This window comes from Euleptes europaea, chromosome 7 (genome assembly GCF_029931775.1).
Source record: "Euleptes europaea isolate rEulEur1 chromosome 7, rEulEur1.hap1, whole genome shotgun sequence".
Lineage (NCBI taxonomy): Eukaryota > Metazoa > Chordata > Lepidosauria > Squamata > Sphaerodactylidae > Euleptes > Euleptes europaea.
The window spans coordinates 26682013-26694060 of NC_079318.1; the positions used below are offsets into that span (position 1 = coordinate 26682013).

Sequence of the window (12048 nt, forward strand, 5' to 3'; positions counted from 1 at the left end):
AGGGGGTTGAGACTCAGCCTATTCCTCCTCCCTCCCCCGCATTGGGTTCACTCTCAGAATTCTGGCCTGTTCCCATGCCTCTCTAGATGTCTTCCTGTCCATGCTTGCCTTAAAGGTGCTGAGACACTGGCATGTTCCATCCCAGGAGAGGCTCAAGGAATTCTGTCTCACTGAAGGCACTTTACCCATGCCATCCCTGCTAGTCAGGCGGACTCCAAAAGCAGTGCCTCTGCAACGATTCTGGGAGCTGCTGTAAGCAGAAATGTAATGGGGGGGGGGCCTTTTCTCATCACCCTTGAAGTGTGTCACTCCCCAGAATGCAAAGCAGAGCCTCTGTATCCACCCTTGGAGCTAAGGTAGTTGCACAGGTGTGCGTCTTCTCCAATCATTTGCAAAGGACGTCATTTCCTACATCTGCCTTGTTCCTACAAGGGTGCAAAGAGAGCTCCAGCGGCAAAATGTGGAGGATGCTTGCCAGTTGTGAGATGAAACTTCGTGTGTGTAAGGGGAGGGCATTATGTTTGACACTTAGGTGAGGTTGTGTGTGTGATTCAAGAACATTTGATGTGAGGAAAAGGTTAAATCTGTAAATCCATAGAGTGAACCAAGTGGATGATTTATGGGCTGAATTACTTTAGCTTCCTCACCCTCCCAGTATCACTGGCTGTGATAAATGACTTGGTGCCACAGCAAAACTTTGCTCCTCAGCTTGCGGTGCAATGTAAACTGGGGACAAAGGACCAGTATTTGAAGGGAAGCCAAAGAAGCTGCCCTCAGGCTGTGTCAAAACAAACCAGGACTGAATATTTTGCCTGTGAGCCAAATCTGGTTCCATATAGTTAAAATAAGACCGTTTCACTATCCATAGATATCCATAGACAAATTCGACTTGTGTTATAGGCTTTTATCCCAGGTTTAGAAAGTATGTTAACAGAGAAGTAAGGATTTATAAGCCCACAAAATGGTTTTAGGGCATGTTTAACTTACCAGAACTAGAAGAATGATAGAGCTCATTATAGGGCTCTATGTGGACAGAAGAACCAAATGGGATCTCGGGCACTCTGCCTTCAAGCTCTGTGCTGATTGTAAGATGTCCATGTTCATCAATTCCACTGAACTTCTGTTTGATGATCAGCTTGTCATTACTGTTGAGGAATGTAACTTCAGCTTGTCTTGTAAACTCACCACCTAGAAGTCAGGATTAATCAAATCATTTCTTAGGTATATACTTACAAGAACGTTCTCCTCTAGCTAAAACATATTTAATTCACCCTCAGCTTCCCAAACTGAAGACTCTCAAACCTATACTGCAAGATACTATAATAAATGAAATTGATTTTTCCTGTTCAAACAGAATATTGCATATAACCCAAGGAGGACTATTTCTGGTACAGCACAGGCGGCAGAACTATAGACACTTGAACACAAAAGAGAGTTAATTATTTTAATAAACATAGGAGCTCTTACAGGCAAAAGAATGAAAAGGCAAAGTTCTCCAGCCAAAAGCAGGTGGGAAATTTTGTTATTTTGAAAGTTTCTTTAAATTTTAATTACCCCAAACAGATTATATATGTGAGCCTGACTTTGGTCGGGAAAGGGTGAGGTAAAAATAAAATAAACAAACTCATTCACATACACACCACCACCACAAGTCTACAGATAAGCATCTATAAAAGGTTTCTAAATATGTCTATGCACAATTCTCATCTATGATGCCATGTGTTCAAATACTGATAAACTTGTAAGGTCCTCAATCTCTTGGATTAGTGGAGGTAGGCATTTATCTTTCCATGTTATAGTATAAGTCTTTAGCAACAGTAAGACCACAAATTTCACAATGAAATTTAGTTACAACAATAGTGAATTTTCCTCCTTAGTAGTAGTGGCATTGTTTACAAGGAAAGAGGTAGACAGTTGAAGCTGTAGTCCAACAATGGCAGTGGGACTATGTAATTTAGTAAATAGGGCAATCAGAAAGGCTATCAAGAGGGCTAACAAATTTAAATATACATAATAAAATCACATTTTAAAACTATTTAAAAAACAACCTCCTCCACAAAAAAACACACATAATTAAAGCCGTTAGAAACAGAGTTAAAACACCTACAAAGTCATAAAAACAATTAAAACATTGACCAGGAAGAAGGGATCACTGAGGGAATGCCAAATTAAACATTTTTAAAATTCTTTACCCACTGGCAGAAGATGGCAACCGAAGGAAACAGATGAATCTCCCCAGGGAGAGAGTAGTGTTGTTTTGGTGCCACAGTAGAGAAGGCCCTCTCCTGGGTCGCCACCCACCTATTTTCAGAAGGCAGGGGCACTCAAAGGAAGACCTCAAAAGATTACCATAGTGGTAGGACAGGTTAATAAGGGTGGTGTGTTGGGTCCAAACCATTTAGGGCTTTGAAAGTCTACACTAACATCTTGAATTGTGCCCAAAAGCAAATTGGGAGCCAGTGTATATGGGCCAAGACCGGACTGATATGGTCCCTACAACCCACTCCATTCAACATCTTGGCTGCAGCATTCTGTACTAACTGAAGTTTCTGAACACTTTTCAAGGGCAGCCCCATATCGAATGCATTGCAGTTCCCCAGAATAGCAACTCCCCTGAAAAACACAATACATTGCAAGATCCATAATGTACAATTAGTGCTGAAGCATGGTAGAGCTGAAATAGAATTTAGCAAAAAAAAAAAAATTGCTTTGGGATTGTCTGGAAGCACCCACAGTTAGAAAGAAAAGATTTTCACATATTTTTCCCATAAGAAGTTGTTTTGGCAAACAACTGGTTTCAGTGATAAACTGCATGAATTTCAAAATAATTCTCTTCCCTTCCCAGCTTTGATTAAAAGTGTATTCTGGGTAAATGGTGTTGCTACTAAATATCAGCTAAAAGTGTTAATCTAGAGAATTTGTGAACTGCCCCTTGTGGCTTGTAAACAAAAACAGTTTTGAAGGAATAGCATTGGGTTGCAGCTTGTTTTTAAACAAGAAATCAAAACAATAAATTCAATAAAAAGCTCTTAGCTGGCACAGACTAAAGAGAGTGTCCTGTCTGTTTGCTTTATCATAACTACGACTTTTGGCCTTGGGGCAATACCAGAACAGCAGGAAGAATTCTTTATTTTCACTCCCATTGTCAGGTAAGGCAATGTTCTGACTGCCTGTGCCCTGAAGAGCATCCTATGCCTCCACTTTCCTTGGTCCACCACACAAAGGGATGGGTGTCCTTAGTAGATGCTGAATGAATGAAACCATTGACCCCCACAATTCCATTTACTGCTGCAGGAGGGCTCTTTTCATTATTAGCCTTAACTGTGGCCCATCTGCACAATTTCTGTTATTTCTTCTTTCCTGAGTTAGGCACCCCCAAACATCTTGTGCCTACAGCCCACTCCCTACCTTTCTTATGCACCCAAGTTCTGCTCAACTGGCTCTTTGCCGTTACCTGATTCTGCAAGGTAAACATTCCCTGTCTAGTAGGCGTAGATAGGAGGACGGCACCAATGCTTTGAAAACAGCCTATGGGGGAATTGCAGGAATGCAAGAGAATACTGAATGACATAAAACAGAATGGCTTCTGGGACAAACTGGGAACCAGTATAGATGGAATAAGTAAGTAACTAGTAAGTAAATATTTTATTTGTAGATAGCCAAAAGCTATTACAAAGTAAATAAGACTATAAAACAAGAAAATTATACAATAAAGATAAAAGATAAAATACAAAATGCCATATAAATTATGATAAAATACAATATAATTAAAATATGCCCTAACTGGCCATCTGTTCTGGCTAGTTACATTCTTTGGCGCCAGTTTAGCTCTTATCGTTTTATCTGCTAGAACGAAAAGTGACATCCTATAAGTGATAAATTAGTCAGTATCCGACAATAAAAATACTAATTTATTGGAATCAGGAAACAAGTTTAACCTAGTTAATATTGTATGAAGGAATTTTTCCCTAGGTATTGCATAAAGAGGGCAAGCTAAGATATAATGGGATAAAACCACAACTGCACATACATCGTGCTGTTGGTGCTTTATTATATCGTCCTAGATGGAATAAGACTGGAGTGATATGGTCACTATGACCCATTCCGGTCCGCATTCTGGCCACAGAATTATATATGAATTATAGCTTCTGGACAGTCAAACCCACATTATCATCATTTTAACCTGCTGGATGTTCTTCTTTTTAGGGCTTGTTGTTACACTGGTACCTCTTAACGCTGCCGCTTTCAGGATGTTACTGTATTGCTTTTATTTTGTGAACTGCTTCAAGCAGTTCTCTGAAGAGGAAGCATATAAATCTTCTAAATAAACAATTTCAACAGTGCATCTGATTATTGATAAATTCAGTTTAAAATAACCTCCTGGAGTTAATTTTAACCAGGATTTGAAACAATCATATTTAATTCTATTTATTTGTTCATTAAACCACAAAAGGCAGTTCTAAACCACAAAAGGCAGTCCAGAAGAATACCATGGGCAATGGTATCAGAAGTTGTTACAAGGTCCAGGAGAATCAACAAGGTTTCGCTCCACCTAGGTTATCCAGGGAACCCAAGACCGTTTCAGTCAAATAACGAGGCCTAAAACCAGACTATAAATGAGTCGACCCATCTACTTCATCTAGGCATCCTTGGAGTTTCCCAGCCACCACTTGTATAGTCACCTTGCTCAAGAATGGTACATCAAAGACTGGATGATAGTTATTAAAATCTTCTGGTCAGGAGTAGATTTCTTTAGGATCTGTTTTAAAGCGAGGTCAACCATTCCTCCTCTAAAGAAGTCATTTACTGTCTCCCAAACCCAGACAGCCAGCCCTTTCCCCAACCCACAGGTTTAAGCAACCAGGAGGGGTAGGCCGCAGACTCCCAAACATCCTGTCCACATACAAAATAAACTAAAAAGTATCCATACCACTGGACAACTGTTTATAGCTCCCTGAAGTTTGAAGCCATTTTTAAAAAGCAAATATAACATTTACCTGTAATACTGAACCCATTTTTATGTCCTTGCTGTTCCACGGCAAACATCCATCCAATGACTCCGCCAATGGAGGCAAGAGGAAGCAAGGAAAAGCCCAAAGCCTCTGGAATTGTGCTGATAGCAGTATAGGCGCGTCCATGATTCATCACAACGTAAGAGTGGAGGTCAGTGTTCTCAAATACAACTGGAACTGGGTTGTTGCCTACGAAGATTCGTCCCTTGACTTTCCCGTTAACTCGCTGGGGAGAGCCTAGTATAATAAAATATAATACAATGCAGCAAATTTACAGCACAATATTTTTGTTAACATATTTTGTCAATGCATATCTTACTAGGACTGTCTTCATTATAAGTGATCAATTTAAGACATATCAATATATGCCAGACTGCACAATGTGCTTGATGTGCATGTCGCATGCAAAAGAAAAAAAATCTATATAGGTATGCCTGATTACTTAAAAGAATGGCAGGAAAAGATTACAAGAATAGCAACTACTGTTCATAGTTTGCACAGATAGGCAAACTAAAATAGTGGCAGTAGAAAAGAGGAAGATTCTAGTAGCACCTAACAAAATTTCTGGCAGGGTAGAGTCACAGCTTACTTTTTCAGATACCAGTTTGATAGTCTTTAAGGTACTACTAGACTCTTGCTCTTTTCTACTGCCACAGACAAACACGGCTACCCATCGTAAAATGTTGGCACTCATGTGCATTCTCTCCAGGCACAAATAAACATTCACCTCACAAATTTTCCATCACCAATTCGTCCGAGTGAAAACCTGGTGCTCTCCTTACTGTGCATTAGGCAGCAGACTAAACCATCTCTTTTTTCCAGGCTTTCCCAGGAGCAATCTTCTAAGTTGGTTCTTGTAGGTTATCCGGGCTGTGTAACCGTGGTCTTGGTATTTTCTTTCCTGACGTTTCGCCAGCAGCTGTGGCAGGCACTCCTCTGAAGATGCCTGCCACAGCTGCTGGCGAAACATCAGGAAAGAAAATACCAAGACCACAGTTACACAGCCCAGATAACCTACAAGAACCAATGAACTCTGACCGTGAAAGCCTTCGACAAATCTTCTAAGCTGTTTGCTTCTAGCGAGATGACTGATAATGCTTAAGCTGTTGGTTTTAGGATTTTATTGTATTGCTTTTATTTTGTGAACTGCCTCAAACAGTTCTCTGGAGAGAAAGCATATAAATCTTCAAAATAAATAAGTTCAACAGAACATGTGATTATTGTTAATTGCAGTTAAAAATAACCTCCTGGAGTTAACCAGGATTTGAAATAACCATGTGTAATTCTATTTATTTATTAATTAAAATATTTATATCCTGCCTTTCCTCTTGGCTCAACCCTGGGAAGAGATCTGTGTGTACCCAAGCTGAGTACAATTATAGCTATCCACGCCCTATTCGCAAAATGACTATTTTAATGTTCGTTTTATTAAATTGTTTTGTATTGGCTTTTACAATACTGTTATCTATCTTAGGTCATGGGATGCCTGGGAGAAAGGCAGGCATATAATTATTTTAAATTTTTAAAAAATCTAAACTCTCCTATTTTGGGCATAATATTCGGATTTTAAGGGGGGCAAGATCTCTACTTAATTCAATATGTCCATTTATTCAGTCCTTAAATTGCACAATTCCTTTAAAAAAAAAGAAATGCCAAAAATAGCACAGTTGGTTAATTTCACAGCTAGTTAACCAAACTGAAAAAGGGGTAAATTTTTTATGTTCATGGTCTCCTTATATATCTTACTGGAAAAGGCAAAAAGTTAGTAGTGGACAACAGCCTTTTCTTTAATATTTGCCAAGTTTTCATAGAAGTTCCCTGTTCTGGGTGTTGCTGGAGATAATTCATTGGACTTGCAAGACCCCTGATTTGCCCCAGCATGGCAACAATTGTATTAATTTGAACTAATTAAAACTGTTGTGATACATTTTAGAACATTTCATTTTGAAACATTTTTACATTACCTTCTGCTACACACTGCCGGCCATTTCCTTTGTAACCAGCAATACAGCTACAACAAAAGCCATTTGGATAGTCCTTGCAAGTGGCATGAACAGAACACTGATGACGGTTGTTTGCACAGGTTTGCTGGACGTCTGTATTGTAACGAAACACTGCAGAGAATGAAAAAGCACAGCCCTGAGAACACAGCATTTGAATTAGTAGTCAAAACTCTGCCTCTGTGCCAGCCACAAAGCATTCTAAGCCAATCTTGGTGTATTTTATTCTCCCACAACCTTGCCCGGCTATCTGTTAAACATATAAGCCTACCCACAGAAGAAGAGGATGTAGCCATGCTGGAACAGGAGATTCTATTCCTGCTGCAGGAGCAATAGCTTGGGGAGTGCAGTGGGGCTGGAAACCTATGAAGTCAAACAGGTATCCTGTTTGCTACAGTCTGTGGTGAAGGGTAGTGGAAGGGCATGCAAATTTCTAGTTACTCATGAACAGCATGAGTAACCCTTGGTTAAAGGGTGCATGCTTCTATGGATAGATAAGACAGTGATTAAGGAAATTTTTACTAGAGAAGTAGTGAAGAATACTGCTTCTTTTCCATTGAATGCAGATTGTACCAGCTATTTTTAACAGTAGAGTACTGCATTAAGAACCATAGAGGGTCATGAAAGACCAACTAAATAGAGATAGTACCAATTGTATAGCCTGGCCAATGGGGTTTCTGGTGAAGGAAGCTTACTTGGGAGACCGTGCTTCGGAGTTCTGTGGTCAACTCACAGCTGAAAGCCGCTTCAAGTGTCATAAAAAGTACTGTTTGCAAAAATAATCTACCAAGTGTTAACATGTGCCATTGCAGTGAACGTTTTCAAAGTCTAAAGAGAAGATGCACATCTGCAAACATTCAGTAGACACATACTTTTAGAAGCAATGGGTGTATCATGGATTTTGAGCATATTTTACTGGACATTTGGAAATGGGATAGCCTCCTTCAAAGACATGGTTACCTATGGTAGTGAACATGTTCTCATGTGGTAGAAACACTCGTTTTGCATCTAATGGAACAACTCGCAGAATTTTCCATCTGGTTTCATGAGGACATTACTATAGCTTGCATAACAGCAAAAAAAATCAAATTCATGGTACTCTGTGGGGTGCCTCAGCAATCACATGCTGATCCATGTGGCACTTTGAGGCAGACATCCTTTTCAGTCATGGGACTCTTCCAGGCAGTTGCGAATCATGACCACCCCATCAGATTTGTCATTCCATTTTGCACTGATTTGTTATTTTTGAACATAAGTGACCACTTTCTGTACCACCTGAAACCCTTATGGTGAAATAGTTAAGGACTAATTTGGAGTCATTTCGATGGAGCTATTCTGCTGATCAGACGTTAGTTGCTCAACCATCACCTTTACTACTTTCTGTACCACCTGAAACCCTTATGGTGAAATAGTTTAGGTCACCTTAAGGACTAATTTGGAGTCATTTCGATGGAGCTATTCTGCTGATCAGACAGTTGCTCAACCACCACCTTTACCAACAGTGAGATTGGGAGGGTTCGTGCTCTTCCTCGCTACCCTTAATGTTTTGAAGGAAACTCCAAAAAGCAAGATCCTGCATTTAAATAAACACCAGTTCTCCTCTAACCCTGGATATTGAAATCAGTAGTAATTCAGGCATTACTTGGACCCATAACGATAACGGCCAAGATCCACTTCCAGGGTTGCAAAGCTCACATCAGGCGGTGGAAGTAACATATGCCCCCATTACGTAATTAATTTACTTCACTACTTGATCTCCTAAAATGAAATGCTTCCAACTATACTGAAAAATATGCTGCAAGGAACTTAAGGCGCCATTCTAGGACTCCAATTGTTTCTGCTGTCATTTCTAAGAAAATTTGATAAAGCCAGAAATGACCCAAAATATTAGAAAACTTATCTGGGCTAAGGAAAGTATGTCCAAGCAAACTGAACAAGATTTTCAAGGTTAAAAGAACACTCAAAATGTAAGATGTTTTCTTAGTGGCACACAGGAAACCATGGGAGGGAATTCTGCTTTTTTGCCTTTAACAACAATCAACAATTTTGACCCTTTTTTGTGTATGTTGGCTGAGTCTACTAGCTTACTTGAGTAACTACAAGTATTTCCACATATATTATGAGCCTTGACGTAGGCTGAATAAACTATGCATGGACAGGAAGTGTACAAGCCACGTTAGGTAATGTAGGAAGGGAACGAACAAATTTCCAGCATTAGGGAGGATATTTTGAGAGGAAAGGAAACTTTGTTCAGTGTTCCAGGCCTCATTAGCTAAATCAATGAAGAGGGCAGGAAACTGGCCTCAGATGCCCAATTTCAGCCCAACAGGATGTTTTAAATAGTGACAGGGACTGAAAGGACTGGTGTATGTATAGGGGGACAGATTTTGCCTCAGAGAGCACGCTTATACTCTAAGGATAATGCCACACATTTAGGCTCTCCCCTTTCAGCCTAATGGTTTCAATACAATGGTTTGGGGGTAAGGAGGTCATATACCGTTTGGTTCTCAAAGCCATAATGGGGGCTAGTCAACCACTGCTGCCACCATCCCTGCTCAAGCCAGAATCAGATAGATGCCTCCACTTATTTGGTTTTATGGAGTTCTCCAGGGACAGTTGCTGTCCCACCAAAGCCCTTTTGCTCAAACAAACTTGTTACTGTAGTTGTCACACAAGCTGGCTCCATGGAGTGAGGAAGTGTGAGTGGGTAAGAGAGGGAGGATAAATAGACAAAGACAAAATAATTTGATTCCTCTTTGCTTTGTCCCTTTTCTCCCCTCTCTGTGAAATACCACAATATCACAATATTCCTCCAGTAGATCTCATGCTGCATACACAGCTAAAGGCATTTTTGGTTAAAACGTTTTAAAAGCTGCGTTACTTTTATTAAAAAGTACTTGCAGCGTTACAAAGCATAGAAAACATGTATGAATTTTGTGGAAGCAGCAATTTTGCATGTGAAATAATGTTCCATATTTATTTATTTATTTAAACCCTGCTTCCCCCCTGAGATGGAGACCCAAAATAGCTTATAACATTTTATTCTCTCCTCCATTTTAGCTTTACAAAAATCCTGTGAAATTGGGAGTGGGGAGGGAGGGGGAGAGAGAGAGCCCTTGAGACTGTCACACAGTCTGCCTAACAGGGATATTTTGAGGATAAAACAGAGTGGGGGGAGAGAAATATGTTAGCTGCTTTGGGTCCCCATTGGGAAGAAATGTGGGGTGTAAATGAAGTCAAGAGGGGATTAGAACCTGGGTCTCCTAGATCCTAGTCCAGCATACTAACTACACTGTGAGGTGAACACAGACAAGTAATTTGTGCAGATGCTTAGGAAAGTTTTTCTTCTTTGTAGCAACTGAAAATGTGTGCATAAGACTGTTAATAAAATGCCTTATTAGATTTATCCTTGATCATTGTATTACTTATTCTGTGTTCCTGAAGTGACCTTACCAATCACAAATGACCATATTTACCAATTCCAGTTTCATCAACTTCTTCCACATCTATAATCTGAGGGTGTTGCTGAGGAAACTGTTGGCCTGGAAACTGGAGAGGTGGGTTTCTCCCTGTTGGGAGTGGAGGATTAACTGGAGGATGCTCTGTTAAAAAATGGTATGGAGACTGCAAACCATCTTCTCCTTCTATCTGAGGCAAATTGTAACTAACATAGAGTTGATCTCCTCTTCTGGTAATAGATGATTCATGTTGTTGACTTATTTCGATGGAATCCGGGTGTAATATGGAAGAGTCTGTAGTTACTTCTTGGAACTGATCGTAGTCATTATACTCTGCACCGGCAGGAGTTTGAGTAATTTTTGGCAATTTTATATTATCTGAACTACCAATCTCAAATGCCCAGACCCCTTGTTTTCCCACATTACTGCTCCTAGAAGACAAGAACCCAAGAAATTCTCTTAAGCATTTACAATCATGTCATTAACGTTAACATTTTTATGCCTACAATTACTGATACAAAATAGGTGTGCTGGCTCATTGCTCAGACTAGTATACATATCTGTTCATGTGAAGAAGAAGAAGAGTTGGTTTTTATATGCTGATTTTCTCTACCACTTAAGGAAGAATCAAACCGACTTATTTTATTTTCATATTTCTAGTCTGCGCCCTCCCCCAACCAGGCCGGACTCAGGGCAGGTTACAACAATCAAAATTTCCAACAGTAAAATATATAAAACCATAAAACAACCCAATTAATTTAAAAGATGGACATCGTATATACGTGCTTACTTTGGCAGGTAATGCCAACCATAAGCATATAATTGGTTCGGCTGTCCACCCTCAAATAGATCATAAACTGGGGGTGGGGAGTAGGGAGGCCAGCACTGATCTCATTTAATCTCACCTGCGGCCGTCCTCAACCATAGGCCTGGCGGAATAGCTCTGTCTTACAGGCCCTGCGGAACTTTTTCAAGTCCCGCAGGGCCCTGATGTTATTAGGCAGAGCATTCCACTAGGCTGGGGCCAGGGCTGAAAAGGCCCTGGCCGAGGACAGCCGCAATCAGCTTACAATCACCTTCCCTTCCCCTCCCCACAACAGACACGCTGTGAGGTAGGTGGGGCTGAGAGAGCTCTAAGAGAACTGTGACTAGCCCAAGGTCACCCAGCTGGCTTCATGTGGAGGAGTGGGGAAACAAATCCAGTTCACCGGATTGGCATCCGTCACTCATGTGGTTCTCCAGATTAGAGTCCACCGCTCCATAACACCACTCTTAACCACTACACCACGCTGGCTCTCCTATGTGGAAAGGCACCCCATACAATGCTGATCTGCAGCACTGGCACCTATGAATTAGATCTATATAAGACAAATTGTTCATACTGAAATGGACATTCATGCTCTTCCATCCCACCGTTTCTCAACCATCTTTTAGCTCTTATTTTTTCATAGTCCACCTTTCTTGCTTCTTGTGATCATGATGGTGTATCATCAGTGATAACCAATAACAAAAAGGTAGGCAGATTGCGTACTTTACCCCCCAAAAAAAATATTGTTTCATACATTATTATGTTATGAA

The 12048-nt window shown here is 40.3% G+C and overlaps 1 protein-coding gene across 1 annotated transcript in view; it reads right to left on the reverse strand.

Annotated features, from left to right (window-relative positions):
• NID1 (nidogen 1) overlaps positions 1–12048 on the reverse strand; it is a 64442-nt gene that overhangs the window by 38045 nt on the left and 14349 nt on the right. Inside the window, exons 4-7 of the mRNA XM_056853332.1 lie at positions 10489–10901; positions 6977–7126; positions 4998–5249; positions 988–1188 (exon numbers count right to left, since the gene is read on the reverse strand). Of these exons, the coding sequence (XP_056709310.1) occupies positions 988–1188; positions 4998–5249; positions 6977–7126; positions 10489–10901 (1016 nt within the window). The remainder of the gene's footprint in view (positions 1–987; positions 1189–4997; positions 5250–6976; positions 7127–10488; positions 10902–12048) is intronic.